At 62.6% G+C, this 16,815-nt stretch overlaps 3 protein-coding genes across 3 annotated transcripts; all 3 read left to right on the top strand.

The window, feature by feature from the left end:
* On the top strand, positions 1-5,592 carry LDBPK_170490 (hypothetical protein, conserved; the record flags this gene model as incomplete). Its single annotated transcript, XM_003859855.1, has 1 exon — positions 1-5,592. One exon carries the CDS (start codon positions 1-3, stop codon positions 5,590-5,592), a length of 5,592 nt encoding a protein of 1,863 aa, XP_003859903.1.
* Positions 5,593-7,531: 1,939 nt separating this feature from the next.
* On the top strand, positions 7,532-11,485 carry LDBPK_170480 (hypothetical protein, conserved; the record flags this gene model as incomplete). Its single annotated transcript, XM_003859854.1, has 1 exon — positions 7,532-11,485. One exon carries the CDS (start codon positions 7,532-7,534, stop codon positions 11,483-11,485), a length of 3,954 nt encoding a protein of 1,317 aa, XP_003859902.1.
* A 2,145-nt stretch (positions 11,486-13,630) lies between these two features.
* Positions 13,631-15,262, top strand: LDBPK_170470 (hypothetical protein, conserved; the record flags this gene model as incomplete). The annotated part of the gene is made up of 1 exon (XM_003859853.1): positions 13,631-15,262. The coding sequence occupies one exon, from the start codon at positions 13,631-13,633 to the stop codon at positions 15,260-15,262; it is 1,632 nt and encodes a 543-aa protein (XP_003859901.1).
* Between the last annotated feature and the right edge of the window lie 1,553 nt (positions 15,263-16,815).

Below are 16,815 nucleotides of genomic sequence, written 5' to 3'. Positions count from 1 at the left end.
ATGATCCAGGTCTCCTTCGAACTCTTCGAGGCCGTGCAGAACCGCTTCGCCGCCACGAAGCAGGCGCTGGAGCGTACCAAGGCCGACCTTCTTACCCGCAACCAGCACTACTCTCTCCTTCACCAAGATATGCTGCGGCTCAAGGATGAGTACGCGGTGCTCCAGAATCGGAACAAAGAGGCGGAGGAGCGCAACACGCAGCTGCACCAGCAGCGGGCGAAGCTGGAGGTAGCCGTGGAGCAGCTTGGGCGGGAGGTGGGCCAGGGCCGCACAGCACTCGACACACTGCGCGGCAAGCTTCTGCGCAGGGAGGAAGAGCTGCAACTCAGTCAGAGCCGCGTCGCAGAGAGCCTTGTCACCCTCTCGCAGAAGGAGGCTGTCATTGGCACGCTGAGGCGCGAACTGGGCAAGTGTGGGCAGCTCCGCTACGGGCCCACGGCTGGGCAAAGGGATGGCTTTCGCGAAGGCGAGGAGGACGCGCTGCAGGATGGTGGCGACGGCGCAAACTCGCATGCGTACACGGCGGACATGCTTGGCCGCATCGCCGCCGACGTCGAGGGGCGCTCACAGGAGGCGCGTATGAAACTGAACATGGCGGACCTCGAGGGCCGCTTGTCGCGCCTCAGCGAGGAGAAGGACTCTGTTCTTGCTCAGCACGCGCAGTACCGGCAGCACGTGCAGCTCGCCTTGCAGACCTATGAGGCTGAGGCGATGCTGCGCGAGGACACCCTGGCGCGACACGCATGCGTGTATACCCCATACTTCGCCGGCGAACAGGAGAAGCTCTATGCCAAACTGGTCAACCTCCAGACCGGGGAGGATCTGGCGACAGATCAGCGAGGCGACGATGACGAAATGGGCGTGGCTGCCGGGGCTGAGGCGCCACCACCACTGCGGTCCTTTGGCGCCCTCACCTTGGAGATCCGTCGCGCGATGGACCGCCTGTCGCGGACGCACATCGATGCTGCCAGTCGGCAGCAGCAGGAGCTCTCACTTTGCGTGGACGCGCAGTGCATGCTGCTGCAAGCGAGCGCTGAGCTGGTCGGGTTCCTCAGCGCTATGGAGGACGAGGTGCTGCGACGCCGCTTGACGCTGCCGGAGGTGCGCGAGGAGTGGCACAAGGCCAGGATACCAGAATTTGCACAAGGCATCGCGCAGTCGCTGCAGGAGGGCGCGAGTCGATTCGGCAGAGGCCTGGTGGGCCTGCTTCAGCAGGAGAACAGCTTCGTAGAAGAGTTGCAGCAGGCGAGGGCACTCCAACAGCAGCAACAGCGGGTGCCCGCAGCAGGCAGGGACATCTCTGCTGTAGCCGCCGCTGCGTCAGCGGCCGACGGCAAAGGCCAGCGGCTGCAGCGCGGAAGCCTACCTGATGATACGTCGTTGCAGGACCGTTCTGGCTCAGCTCTGGCTTCCAGATTAGGAGGCCGTGGCTCATATTCTTCGAAACAGCGGTCAGGGGAGGCGGAATGGCGAAAAGGATCTCTCATGGGTGCTGGCGCGGCCAGGGTGCCGCCCGCCTCGGCGTCCACGGGGAATGGGCAGGGCGGCGGCAAGGCAGAGGGGGAGCACGTGACGGCATCTACTACGTCGAACAGGTCGTCTATCACGTCCGGCGCGCAGAGGCCGCTGGCATCTGCAGAGTCCTCCTTGGTTGGACCGACAGACGGCGCCGCAGGGCGTGCAGCTGCGCCCACTTCGCGACACACGAAGATCGGAGGCCCTTTCGACATGTCTGAGGCCCAAGAGAGTAGTGCCACTGGTGCCGCTAACATGAGAGGGTCGCCAGAGAGCCAATGGCAGTCCACACCCAACGCGCAGACTCGCGGCGGCACCAACGATGGGAAGGATGCTGCAGCGAGTGCGGGTCAGTCTATGCAATACACCCCAACTTATCCCGCTACTCCGCCTGCTGCCATCCCTGCTACCACATCAAACACGGATCAGCGTAACCATGCGAGTAGCTGCGCAGCAGTGGCCGAACAGGTGGCGGGCGAATTGGCTTCGCTGCCTCTCATGCCCAGTGTGGTAGTGTGCCCGCACTGTGCGCATGATGTGCTTGTCCACGCTGCCACTGGTGAGTCGCTGCCAATGCCTGCGGATGGCAGCGACGGAGGCAGTGCACGGGGCTTACTTTCAGTGCCCGACACCGCTGCCTGCGCATCACCCGAGACTAGCAATAGCACGTCCTCGGCATTGACCTCACCTGCAGGTGGTCGAGCAGTGCTTCGTGCCAAGTCAAGTGAATGGACCCGTGCGGCGCCGGGTAGCGGAGCGGCCGAGACAACTGATACGCAGCGCGATGGTACTCGGCTCACCAACTCGTCCACCGCGGTTACCAAGTCGAAGGATAAGAAGAAGCCCGGCAGCACTAGCGGCACGACCGGGGCGAGCAGCAAGAGGCCCAAGAAGGAACCTTCCACTGGAAGCCGCGGCGCCTCCTCGTCACCAGTATCATCCCGGACAACTTCCGCAGGTCACTCACGGGCACACGGCACCAGGACTTGGAGCAAGCGCTCGATGTCTGTGAGCACATCGCATGCGCTCACGCATGATGAGCAGAGGCTCGGCATGAACAGTCCCAGCTTTTACATTGCTTCGAACACCTCTCAGGCAGTCTCGCACTCGCGTCGCTCGGAGGACAACGATGGCGCCGCACTGCCGGCGGCTGCTGACGTCTCTGCCGCTGAGCTTGCATTGGCATTGTCTGATTGCCAAGACCGCCTCGCACACGCGACGCAGGAGCTTCAGGACATGCAGTTGGCGAATGCCGCGCTGCAGGCCCAACTGACCGCTGCCCTTGCCGCTGCGGCGGCCACCGCACCAGCACTGGGGCCGTCGATGCCTGCTGACCCCGACAGCACCACAACGCCTAACAGCAGCGCAGGTGCTACGGGCCCCGCTGCAGGGTCGGCGGCGACACAGAAGGCGGCCGGAGGTCAGCAGACGACGCCGCACTCGCCGGTATCCCCGGGCAAGAAGGTACATGAACACGGCAAGCCGACGACGACGATCTTTCAGACAGCATCAAACAGTCCCCACTCGGGTCCCGGCGGCGCCGAGGAAGCTGCGTACGCGCCCGGCGAGGTTGTGGAGATCGACCAGGTCGCCACCTCCGTCGAAGGCAAGCCGCACCACCGCAGCGGCTCTGCTTCACCGACGACGCAACACCAATCCACGCTTGCGGGTGTGCACAGGGGTGGGGCTGCGAACGGCGACGGCTTCGCCAGAGTCTCCACTGCTGGTGCAGCGTCTGGCGGCAAAGAAGGCCTCGCTGACGAGAGCGGCGGTGCTGTCCCGAACCACTACACGCACGGCTTGCCATCAACGGCGTCCTCACCAACATCCACCTCCTTCCCAGGCCGTTACTCCGGCACTGCGCGCCCCGTCGCTCACACGGTCGAGGAACCGGGCACCACTGACAACACTTTGATGCCCGGCATCGCTGCAGCCAGAGGATCTCAGTCGACGACAGAGTTGCAGCAGTCCTCCGGCACCGCTGCAAGGGTGAAGCGCGACCCCGCTGCGAATGCGGAGGCGATAGACGACGGTGCAGAGCAGAGCCGCGGCGGCAGCACAGCCGGCGGGGCCGCTTCCATTCACAACAGCAACACCAACGCGTTTCGCCACGAACAGCCATCGCCGTTCGTGTCACCTCCGCCGCATCGGCACTACTCAAAGCGGGCCGGTGGCGGTCTCGCGGCCGCATCCGCTACGCCGTCGCAGCACGGCAACACATCGACACTGAAGCCGGTGTGGTGCTCCGCGTACCTGCCCGTGCTGAACCGTCGCCTTCATGCACTGACAGGGGCCACAGCCTCGAGCACAGGCGCGACCGGCTCCGCCGCTCTGCACCGCGGCATCGCCTCTGCGGTATCCATTCCTCACAAGACGCATACACTGGGACTGGTGATCACCAACTCGCGCGTCACCGGCGCCGCTGCGATTCAGCCGGAAAGGGTCGACCCTGGCGCGCATGTCAGCAGCGCCGCGAAAGGCAAGGGCTACAATCACGCAAACAGCGCCGGAGACCACACTGTCGCCTTCAAGCTGCGCTCCGCGTCACCGCACTCACTCACGAGAGGACTTCGCAAGTGTGCCTTGCCATCACTGCCACCACTCTCCTCCTCCCAGGTGCCGTTGCAGCAGCACTTGTGGAACACCCACGCGCCGTCTTCTAAAAGCGGGCATCCGCCGACGTCGAGCCCCAGCCGCTCCTCTCCTGTGCCCATTTCGGCTCTACCCACTGCCGTGGAGGCTGGAGCCGAATACCCGCACCAAACCCTCACCACCGTCGCCGCTACTACTTCTGCTCCTGCATCCTGGATGTCTGTGTTAGGGTCGAACATTGTCTCCCCGAGCCCGCCCAACGTCTCTCCCTCGACGATGCCGCAGCATTCAGTGCCCGCGTGGATGCCCAGTCCTATCTCGCCTGCGGCCGCCACCTCCGTCGCTGCTACAATCAATATTGGGAGCGATGGGTCCGCGCAGTTGCCTACGAACGCCACTTACCCGCCTGCGGCGACAACGGCGCTGAGCAAGCATCAGCAACTTAAGATCGCCTATCAGCAGCTGCGCTTCTGCCTCGGTCAAGGCGTCTCGCCACTGTACAGTGGCCGCGGCGGCGCTCAGCAGCCGTTTGCGGCGGTGGGGGCCGTGAGTGATGTTCAGGTTGCCGGGTGGCCGCGCGGGTGCGCGTGGTACGCGAAACGAAACACCGGCACTAGAGGCAGACTGCGCCAAGTGTTGTCAAGACCGGTGCACGGCACTTGGGTGCGTGGTCACTTGTACGAGACACCCACCTTAGCATCACCTGCCAGCGTGCCGCTGAGTGACACAAACACGGCCTTCGGCATTATTGTGGGAGGGCACAGTGTTAACTCCCACCTCAGTTCTCCCTATACCGCCTCAGGGCATCCGGCGGCACGCACATGGCATGATGCGTCGGCTCAGTTTCTACCGTCCATTAGCGGCGCCTCGATCCCACAGGCGCTCGCGTACTTGGCAACGCCGGCTGAGACACAGCGCCAGTGGTCGTCGAAACGGTTCGGGCGGAGCAGGTATGGCCCCTTCTCCCTCCCCGCATCAAGCACAACGGACACGATGGCGCGTCGTTTGTGTCAGCGCACGCTTCGAACGTGGCAACAACAGAAACGGTGGCACCTCCGTCAGTCGCGCGACGCTGCCGCCGCCGGCAAGCTTGGCCGCGTTCCGTGTGCACCCGCCACTGAACGGGTGGCGGGCTCAGCGGAAGGCTTAAACGTGCAGCAGCTGCCACTCACGCTTGCCCAGCGGTGTGCTGCGCAGCTGTCCCAGTTCCAGTTTGCCGTGCCCTATGCGACCACCATTCAGCCGGTCTCCGCTGCGAGGCAGCTAGCGGCCTCCGACTTCGTGTCGCCTTTTCTGTACACACGCAGGCAGCGCCGCAACGCTTGCTCAGTGCCGCACCTGGCGAAGCGGGATTCGATGCAGCAGGCCGTGAAGCGCACAGTGTACACAGTGAGCGTGGCCAGTTCTAGGTCGAGCCTGTCTGATGCTTTAAATAGTACTCTTCCCCAGGAGGCGCTCGCGCCGTTGCTGCCATCCTATCACTAGCAGTGGACGCCTCAGCGGCACCCGGACATCCTCCACAGATGCAGGCCCCGCGGGTCATCACGGGGAGACGGAGGGCACTGGCGAGGCTTGAGCGGTGCCGCGGTGAGCGCACCCTGACGCAGACGTTTTCAGCTCCGCAATCCTCCTTTCTCGATGACGTTATGGTGCCTCTCCTGAAGCGCACATCTGTGGGGGGAGGGGTGCACGTGTGTCTGCACCTCTGCGTGCGCCTCCCTCTTGATGTACACTAGCTACGCGCGTGGCGTTCGTCGATCATGACGGGCTCGATCTCCTCATTTTTTTTTCGTCTACTCGCGTGCGTTGTCCCATGCCTCTCTCCTTTTTTGCGTTCACGTTTCGACCGTCGACCTCTGCTCTTTCATCGTGTTTGGCGCACGCTCCTGAAGCTTAGCTCGCATTCTCAGCCTCAGCATCCGCCACCCTCACCCTCCTGGTACCCGCCGCACACGACGACTCTCTGCCCTTTCCCCCCTCCTCCCCCTTTCCTTTCACCCCCCTTGCGCTTCCTCCTCGCCTCGTCTGCTTCGCTTGGAGATCGTGCGTCTTTGATGTACAGCGAACACAGACATGTCGTTGGGGATGTCGTGCCGACTCGTTCTGTTTCCATTTCTCGCTCTTGGCGCCCGCCGTTGTCCACCCTGTTTACTCTCTTGTTTTCGTGCCACGGGCGTCAAGCGTATTGCGCTCTCGCTAGCTCTTCTCCTCTGCGGGCATGTACATCATCGCGTGCCACGCTGCTTCGCGCGCGCATACGTCCTTCATGCACGTTGCCATTGCTGCTGTGGTGGCTGCCAGACTTTGCCATCTCTGGAACGCATAGCCTTCTCACGGGCGCATGTTTGTCTTTAATGTTTTCTGGAACAGTGCAACGCACTCGCGCCAACGGTATGACACTCCCCTCACACCTGTCTGCAGAGTACTGCGCCCACACCCTTCCCATGCCCAGAGGGCACCACATACCAACGCTGCTTGGATGGCGATAAAGGTTCAGTGTTGGTGGCTGGGCGGGGGGGTGGCCGTGCTGCTTCGGCTCCACCGCGCCCCTTTTCTGCCCCGCCACCCGCACACGCGTCTGCGCGCAGCACAGACGAAGGTGAGCGAGAAGAGCACAAACAACGCCGCGCACGTCATTTTATCGTTCTCGTGCGTGCACGCGGGGACGCTGAGGTGACTCTTCGCTCACCGACGCGGGCGCGACAGAAGGCCCAGTCGCGTTTTCGGAAAGTTGCCGTGTGACACTCGCACAAACCTTCGCACATGGCCCCTTTCCACGCAATACCGCGGCGCTTGCTTGCTGGCTGGTCGGCTTCTTCCCCCCTCGCTTCCCAGGTTATCCATTCCATCTGCTTCTCTTCCATGCCAACCCCCTCGCCGCTTCCCTTCACACAGAGAGAGGGACGCACTCGCGGACTACTGCAGGCGCCTCCTCGTCGCCCATTACTTTTTCTGCGATTTCTTGCACGTTAGTGCTCGCGTTGGCCTTGAGCTCTTCTCACTTCGCCACTCACCCGCTCGTTGCGTTCAAGGAGGCTGCATCAGCCCATCTCCCTGCCCCATACCTCAAGGTCTGTTGGCCAAGAGAGAAGGTTCCTGTCAAAACAGAACGCACACGCACACACACACACACATACACACATACACTCGTAAGCAGATACACGCTCGCGCCCGGTGCAGCCACGTGCGCTGGCATCGAAGAATACTTAGCCGCAGTTCGCTCCTTCGCGGCGAGCAGCACCGTCACTGCGTAGAGAAGGAACGAACAAGGCAGAGGACAAGGCGCGCCAGAAGACGCACTGGCGGCGATATTGCCGATAAGAGCTCCAGACGTGAGCGCGCCGCACGGACCCTCCCCCATCTCCATCTCTCTTTGTGTGGCCTCTGCCTCACTCTTGTATTACCGCACCACCGCCACAGCCACATGATGAGTCGCCTTCCACACTTTCGCAGTGACTCGGACTTCCACCGCGACGAGGAAAGCTCGCAGAGCATGTCGCAGGTGCGAGCCAGACCTGCCATCCGTCTCGACACGTCGCTTTCCTTCATCAGTACGACAAGCATTCGGGCAGGCACCGCGAGCGGGCCAGCCAGTCCGCTGCTTGGCGCACTCGGCGGCGACAGTATCAATGACGTCAGCAGTAGCGGTGCCGCCGTCTCCTCCCCGACGCCGTTTCACATGCGCGATGTCAATGTAGAGGCGTCTGGGCCGTACTGCCTCCAGTCCCTCAAGGCGAGCCACATCCGCGCGGTGTCGGACTCGCGCTCTGTTCACTCATCTTCGCGGCTCTACTCGCAGCAGCAGCAGCCGTCGCAGCACCAACATCGCCCTCTTTCTCTCTCTCTTTCGTCGTGCTCGCCGTCGGTGAGGAGGGACTGCGACGTCCAAAGTCGGCCTCGACGCGACGGGCAAGCGCGCTGTCTCGCGTCTGAGGCGGACGGCGATAAGCTGGAAGTCCTGGAGTCGGAGGCCACAGTGATGACGCGACCCTCAGATCCAAGGCCATACGGCATTGACGCAGACGGCGAGCCTGAAGTGCGCAACCAGCGTGTGATGAGCTCGACGGTGTCGCCGGCGCCTCGACATGCTGTGACACTGCCCAGCGACTTCGAAGATGGGCTGAGCATGCCAGCTAGCAAGGGTGCACAGCGGCATGACGAGGAGACGCCGCGGGGCCGGGGCAGCAAGTATGCCGCGCGTGCTGATGGCTGTGGGAGGCTCAACCTCGACCACGACGCACAAGGGGACGGCCAAGAGGACGATGCAAAGAGCATGTCAAGCCCCACCCCACCGCCGCGGCGTGCTTTCGTGCTCTCTCGTCGGTACAGCAGTGCGGACGTGGAGAGCGACGCGCGCGTTGACGACACGGAGCCACCGCGGTCTGCTGCCGAAGAGGCGGAGAGGTGCACGCCGACGCGAATGCCGCACGTTGATTTCGCCGCGGACGCGCCACGCGGGAGCACCATCCTCGTCGTGGACAACGGAGACGAGGACGAGGCGTCCGCCTTTACGGATGGCCGGTCAACCGCCGCAGTTATCGCACACGCGAACGCGCACCCGCCCACTGTCGCTCATGCGCCGCTTGCCGAGGAGCCCGCGGTGTCCCTCACGCTACCGGACGGTCGTCTTGTCCCGGGCGTCGTGGTGGAGGAGGCGGAAAAGGATGCGCAGCACCGCGCCCCGCTTACCGCCCACCCTGCGACTGCGGCCGAGAGAGAGTCGGCTAGCAGCCACAGTCGAAGCCTGAGCAGTGCAGGCAGCAGCAGTATGATGAGCCCGCTTCCCCGGCCTGTGCCGCACGTGACGCAGACTGCAGCGACATCGAAGAGGTCGTCGCCGGCACATGTGCGAGAGACCGTGGGCGCGGTCTGTGACGATGCCGGAGACGTGACAGAGCAGCAGCAGCAGCAGCAGCAGCGGGCTGGCACGAAGACGGTTCTGACGAGCAAGGCCGCGAACGCGCCTGTGAGCTTGACCACCGCCACCGCTGCGACTGCCGCCAACACTCAGCCTGCGAGCAGCACCCTGAAGTCCAAGCTGCAAGCGACGGCGATGATACCAGCGCAGCTGGACGCAGCAGCGTCTCTCCCAACTGCTGCAGACGACGGTCCGGCTAGTGTGACGCCTCTCCACTCCTTCATGGCGCTGAACAGCATCTCCGGCCCGTCGTTGTCGGCGACGACAACGGCGATGAGCTCGCTGTGGCTTGTCAGCGGCTCGACGCCTACCCCGCTCCGCCGACGCCGCGACCGCGATAGGGAGGTGTCTGCAGCGCTGCACACGCAAGAGGGAGAGGCAGAGGAGACGAGCAAGGACAGTGACACCGCCCGAGCTCAGACGGAGCGTGCGCTAAAGCTGGCGGATGAAGCCAGCACCTCAGCAGTGACGGCACCAGAAGCGGGAGTCGAATTGCAGGAGAGCACCCATCAGTGCACCGCTCCCGCTGACACTTCTGTGGAAGCCGCGCAGCTGATCGCCTCAGCAGAGGGTGCGCATCACCACTGCAGCTTCTCAGCTCCCCGACACACCGCTGCAAACTCCGCCGCGAGCCCCGCGGTCTCAGCACCGTCCTTTTCACCGGAGCCGGCGCGCCCACAGGCTGAGGCGTACTGCCTGTCATCGCCGCCTCTCGCAGCCGGCTCTGCCACCTCGGCCTCCGTCCAGCTGAACTTTCTCTCGGCCGAAGACGACGCGGTGACGCCTGTCGACCTGCCGCCACTGCCTGCCCCTGAGGCGGCGACCACGCAGCATCGGTACAGCACGGCGACACCCCCACCTTTCGCCGCCGCCGGTACGCTCCGCAGGCCCTCGGAGGCGGCGCCGTCGATGTCCCGGCCGTCTTCGGCCGAGTCGGCGCGTGTCAGCGAGGAGGTGAAGGAGCTGGTGAGGCGCGCGCAAGCCGAGGTGTGCCGGACACGGGAGAGTCTTCTCTCTGCCCTGCGGGACCACCGTGCCAGCTTCCACTTGCCGGAGACGTCGCCGACTGCAGAGAATACACTCTCGGCTACCGCGCCGACGCCTGTCGCGCAGTTGACTGCGACGGTGTCGACCACCGCGTGCGCGTCGCTGAGCGTCTCACCCACGCTGAAGCGCAGTCTCCCACTCTCCACTGTCACCGTGGCCGCAGTGGAGCCGTCTGCGCCGCCATCGGCTGCGCTGAAAACCGCCTCTGTGTCTCCTACGCGTACGTCGAGGGAGTGGCGATCTGCCGCCATTGCCCTGCGGCCACAGCTGAGGGCCGCTGCAGACGCCATCCTGCGACGCCTGCAGGGCTACGACGCGAGGGATCACGGCGTCCTGCCAATGGAGACGGTCGTGCGTGTCACGTACTTTGTCATTACGCGACGGCAGATGCCGCCCGCGACTTGGTCGCTACGAACAGCAGAGGGCGCCTTGGCTGCCACACCGATGCGGGCCTCCATGGTCGCGTCGGGTGGTGGTGCGGATACTCGCTCCGATAGTGCGCACCTTCCGTCTCACCATGTTGAGGGCCGCCGTGCGGTGCTGCTATCGGGGACGCCGCTTAGCCGTCAGCTGAGCAGCAGCGAGGCCGGTGAGCCTCGTCACCGAGCCGCGACAGCGTCACACAAGCTCTTCAAGACACCGCGCCAGCAGCGCCTCTCCCTCGATGCACACGACACGACGACGCGGGTCGGGGGGAGCGGCTCGCCCTTCTCGTCCTCGCATCTGATCGGCGTAGCGCAGCCTCCGGACTGCAGCAAGTCGGACGCAGATGCGGATGGCGACGACAAGGCGGCGAAGCCGGAGTGCTGCGGCCGTCCGGCGACGTGCATCTCCCCCAGCCGGACGCTCGAGCATGTTATGATGCTGCAGCAACGCCGCGCCGAGGAAGAGCTGTACCTGCAGTTCTACTTCACCGTGCTGGAGGCTTTCAAGCAAGTGTTTGGCGAGCGGTACGCTTGGCGTCACCTAGGGGCCACCAATGCCAGCCGCCACGACTGCGCCATCAACGTTGCCCAGCCGGCGCAGAAGCGGCGAAGAACAAGTAGTGCGGCGCCGTCAGAATGCAGCGATCTCCGCGGCCACGCGCACGTGACCGCAACAGAGGCGGATGCGGAGCAGACTCAGCTGGATGTGGCGAACGAGTTAAACGACGTGACGGGGCCGCTGGAAACGCTCTTTCCACGACTTCGCCAGCAGTACGCGCTCCTTCAGCGGGAGAGGCGCGACCCCGCTGCTGCGGCACCGAAGTCGATCGTGGCGAGCACAGGCAATTCACTGATGGTTCCCCGGACAACTTCCGAGCTCGTGCGCACGGAGGCGGCTGCGGCTGCAGTGGGCCTCGCCCACCGACCTCCTCCACTGGATGTTCTCGTGTACTACCGCAAGTTTATAGAAAGCCTAAGGGAGCTCTGAGCAGGCATCGAAGAGAGAGGAGGAGGCCAGAAGCCGACATGGCCTGTGCACGTGCACACTTAGGCTCGAGAGAGAGTGGTCAGGAAGGGAGAGGGCGGCGTGTGCGTGCGTCTTTCCTCGTTTTTTTTTTCAGTGTGCGTCAGGAGTACCTCCTCCTTCTCCCTTAACAGGCTGTGTCGTGCTTGATATGCCGGCAGCCTGCTTGTGTGCCATGATCTACTCTGTGCTGGTGCGTGCCGGTTTCGCGGGTGCCCCCTCTCCAGAGAAGTATGCGGGGTGAGGGCGCGGGTGGAGACACGGGCACAGCCTGTCATGCTTTGCTTTCTACACGCTGCCTCGTCGTTGGCGTGAAGGATGTGGAGGAGGGAAAAGCAGGGGCGTGTGCATCCGCAGGCGGTCCGGCGCCTTAGGGTTATACATGCCCCTGCGTCCCTCCTCCTCTTTTTGGTTGATGTATTTACCCCCCCCCCCCTTCGGCAGACACAGACATGCGAAGAGCAGCAGTTGCGAAGAGAACACATGGCGCCTGCATGTATCGGTGGCTCTGCCCCCTTCCCCGCTCTGTATTCGTGTCTATGCCGTTTCCTTTGGGCACTCCTCTGAATTTTTGATCGTTTTGGGCTATAGAGGTTTTTGTTGCCGTGCCTCCTCGAACTCCTCCCTTCGCCCTCTCCGACTCTGGCGTCTCCTTGTGTTTAGACAACGCGCGCATGTTGTTTGTCTGCTTGCCCCATCACCTCACCTTCGTCGCTCCTTCGCGTGATTTCATCGCCTCCTCGGAGCTGGGCGCACCGGGAGGGGTGCGCCAGAAGGGTCAGGCTGGCGGGGAGGAGGGTATGGCTGCAGGAGGCGTCTATAACATGGCGCGCATTGGTATTTCCGAACATAGATCTCTGCCCCCACCTCTTACACATCCACACCAGCGCGTATGCAGATAATGTATGAGCGAGATTTGCTTGCGCCTGTGTGATGAGACACCACTCTTCTGACATGCGATGCGCAGCCGTGCTGGCGTAAGCACATCGCACATGACGGTGTCTTCGCATACGTGGCTCCTGTGTTTGTGGGCAACTAGATGCTGATCAGTTAACACGGAACCTATTCTCTTTGTTTTTCTTTTTTTGCTCTGCGTGGACACACTTCGTGCGTGGGACGGAATGAGCGTGACCGTACACTCACCCCGGCCCCTCTTCCCCATCTTCCTTCATCCTTGCAGCTGCAATGGCACTCCCCTCTGCCTCTTCCTGTCCGAGATAACCAAGAAGGCGCCGAGGCACACACGCCAGCTGCCACATAAATGCAGATGCGCGCGTGCTTGTATCAGTGAGCAATGTGTTCCACGAATAGAGTAGCCCTCGCATGAACCTTCTCAACAACGCCTGAGCGAAGTGGCGGCTGCGCGCTGCTACCAAGGAGAATGATGGCGATGTGACTAGCGCAGTCCTTTCCCATCTCTCTCGCTCTGCGTCTCTGCCTTCGCGCGTGGCGAGCGCTCGTGCATGTCTTCGCTTGGGGAATGCCTGTGCGCGCACGCTAAAGCATCCACGTGCGCACATCGCCAGCCATCCAGGCTCGCGTATGCGAGGGGCGGCGGAAGGACACGGCAGCTGGCGATTACATGCCGGATAGCCATAGTGCACCGCCCCCACCTCCTCAGCCACCGATGCAGCTCTTCCGACTTCACACGCTCCCTTACCTTCTCCCTCGACGTGATGAGCCCGTGTCTCTCTCTCCCTCCACACATACACATGCGCACACATACTCCTAGAAGCCCGCGCGCCATTATCTCTAGTGGACAGATCACGTCGCAAACACCGTGAGAGTGTGACCCTCCCTGCCTCTTCCCTGCACTACGCATACACACCTGCCCAGATAGCCGCACACGCGCACACACGCACACATCCACGCACATACGTATAGATAGATGCATATGCATGTGTGTGTGCCTATATACAGTATATGTAGATCTATGCGTGCGTGTGCATTGCCTCCACTGCGCTCCTTATTACCGTTTTTATTGTTGCTGTAATTTGCGGTGTCTCTGTGTGCTCACTCGATTGCCATCGCTGCCGAGCGTGTGTGTGTGTGTGTGTGTGTGCGTGCGCCCCTCCCGCCTTCTCCCTCCGTGAGTCGTCGAGCTCCACAATGCCGAACAGTCAGGGTAACCCCTCCCTCAGCGGCGCTGCCAGTGCTGCTGTGGGTGGTGCATCGGGGGCCTCGCGTAGCACCTTCAACGCCGCGCACATCAAGGCCGAGTTCAACCAGTACTGGTACTCCAGGAACACGATCCACCACCTTGTGCGCGAGGTGTGCCATCACGCCACCGCCTGCGCCTTCTTGTCCACCCCGTCGCTCTTCTTTGCACTGGACGAGCGCCGCGGCGATGAGACGGCCGAGGACGAGGCACAGATGACGCAGCTTCGGCGCTGCAGTCGCGTGTTCGAGTACGACGCCCAGTGGGCCAGCGACCCGTGCTACGTGCAGTACGACTTTCACCAGCCAGAGCAGGTGCCGATCCAGTACATGGCTGCCTTCGACTACGTCGTCGCCGACCCGCCATTCATCACAGCGGATGTGTGGGCGCGTTACGTGACGACGGCGAAGCTGCTGCTCAAGGAGGGCGGCAAGCTGCTCTTCACGACGGTGCTGGAGAATCACACAATGCTAGAGAACCTGCTCGATCGCCCGCTCTTCATTGCCACCTTCTACCCCCTTGTGGAGCACCTAACTTACCAGTACGTGTGCTTCCTCTCTTACGAGCCCACCTGCCTCGCGCAGCCGAACGCGGAGCTGCCCGAGGTGGACGCAAAGATGGCTGCAGCCATCCGCGTGGCAAACGACCTGCGCTCTTCGGAGAGGGAGTTCGCTCTGCAGATGGCGCAGCGCAAGCGTGAGGGCGAGGAGCGGCTGCCTACTGCCGCCTTTGAGCGCGACAACGAGCTCGCGCAAAATCCGGAGGCGAAGCAACGCGCAGAGGCGGAGCGAAACGCCGTGAACTGGGACACAATCCCGATCGAGAAGATGGAGTGGGGGCACATCCCGGAGGGGCTCACCATGTACCCGGAGGGCAACGTGCCACCGGCCGAGGTGCAGCAGAGGGCCGTGTCTGGCACCAGCGACGATCCGGCGGCAGCGGCACCGGTAGCAGCTGAGAGCTTCGGACTCGAGTACGACGCGTGTCTGCGCCTTCGCGCGAATCTGGACGCCTTCAAGAGCTCTATTGATGCGATGCAGCGCCACATGGACGCGCAGATGAAGCTGCGTCACCAGCGGGTAAAGCTGAGCAAAGAGCTGACGGTGCTGAAAGAGGCATCCAAGCATCACGACGACACCGCGGGCTCTTCCGCCTCTGCCATTGAGGCACAAGTCGCCGATGCAACGAACGCCATTGCAATGAATGAGCGGGAGCGGGCCGAGAGGCTGGACGAAATGGAGCTGCTGGCGCGGCAGATAGAAAAGGGAGAGGCTGAGCTGGTGGCGCTCGCGCTGCAGCAGCCGTCCTCTGCCTCTCCTGCCACCGACATGGCAGCTGCTGGTGACGTAGATACCAACGCGGCCGATGCAAGTGGCCAGCAGTCCCCATCTGCCGCCACCCTGTATTATGCCCCCTACGCGGCGGCCATGAAGGAGTGCATTCAGGCGTATCGCACGGTTGAGGCAAAGAAGGTGCCGCTGCAGGAGCTCTCCGCGGATGCAACGCGTCGCTTCAAGTTTCCTGTCTTCGCACGCATGAAGGAGTTGCTGCAGCGGATGAAGGAGCTGAAGCAGCAGCGGTGACGCCACATTTGCTCATGTATGTCGGCGTGTGCGCGGTGCGTGCTGTGCAGCTGCAGGGGCGCGCATACCTTTCCTATAGCTCCTTGTCAACCACACCGAAGGTGCACTGCTTCTCTTCCACCCCCACGACGTCCTTCGTAGCCATCTCTCCCTCGTGCGTGCGTGTGTCTGCCATAAAGACAAAGAAGCGTTAAAACAACTGTAAAGAACTGTACGCGCGTGGTTGAGCGCGTCGCTGTGCCTCTCTCTTCATGCACTGCGTGTGACGCGCACGGCTCGCCGCGCAGAGACAAGAACGAGCAGCAAAAAACGGAACTTGCTGACAGCAGGCACGAATTTGTGTGTGTGTGTGTGTTTCCTGCGAGAGGCAAGACAGTAAAGCTGACATGGAACCCCTTCTCTGCCCTCCTCCCCTTTGCCCTTCATCCATCTCTCCCATCACGCTGACAACCGTGCCCTTACAGCTTCTGCAACAAGAGATCGTAACGCATCCTTCCTTTTCTCACTCTCTCACTCGCTTCTTGTTTTCGTTTCGCTCATCACAGATCGGCCCCCTCCCCCCACACACGCACACCCCAACAACCCCTCGCACACCACCGCATTCTTCCTTGTCTTTCCGTGCTCTCATAGCTTTCCCCTCCCCCATCCCCTCCTTCGTCGTCTCGTGCGTACTTCCTCCTTCGCGGCTGTTGTGTAGGGCGTTGGCGCACCGCATTCTGCCCCCTCCCCCCTTAGCCACATACACATATTTTCTTCTTTTATTCGGTTGACCATCCAATCAGCAGGAGCGGCATTATTGTGAGCTCGCATCGTCCGCAGAAGCCGCACGGCCTCCCGACCCCTCCTCCCATTTCGTTCGCTTCTTTCTTTCCCATCCTCGTCGACACCTGCTGCGTGTTCGAGTCGACGGGGACGACAGCGCAGCAGCATCACGGATCTCCGCCACCACTCGTCTTTACTCCTTTTCGCTTAGCCGGCACGTTGCTGCGAGCCCCCCCCCCCCTCCCGCATCAAGCATCTTCAATCGATAACAAAACCGTTTTACAGCAGCTGCGGCGCTAGAATCAGTGGAAGGATGTACGCGCTCGAAATCTCGACCACCTCGCCGTACCGGTCGGCACCATACTACTCCCTGGTGATTCGTAAACCGTACATTCTCGGCCAGTACGCGGCGGCCGATATCAGCCTAGCATACGAGGGTATCTCGGACGAGCACGTGTCCGTGACGGTGCTGCATGAAAACGAGGCGGCCCGCGAGGTGGAGGCAGCCGCACGCACAGCCCCCGCAGTTGAGCACGACAGCATCGTTGCGGCCAATGACGCGCTGGAGGAGCAGCGCAGCGGGGTCTCTGATGCACCCGCCGAAGCTGACGGTAAAGGCTGCAGGCTGGTAGTGCGTGTGACGGCCCTACCCACGAAGGGCGACGCTGAAGTACGCCTTGGTGAGACGACCCTGAACGCGGGCGACTCGGCGATCGCTCACGACGGCGACATGCTATATCTTGGTGATGGCATCTGCGGCACTTTTCGCTACCGCCCGCTGATGGTCGGTA

This window comes from Leishmania donovani, chromosome 17, assembly GCF_000227135.1.
Source record: "Leishmania donovani BPK282A1 complete genome, chromosome 17".
Taxonomy (NCBI): domain Eukaryota; phylum Euglenozoa; class Kinetoplastea; order Trypanosomatida; family Trypanosomatidae; genus Leishmania; species Leishmania donovani.
The sequence above is the reverse complement of the archived record's forward strand: the minus strand, read 5'-3'. Positions and strand labels throughout refer to the sequence as shown.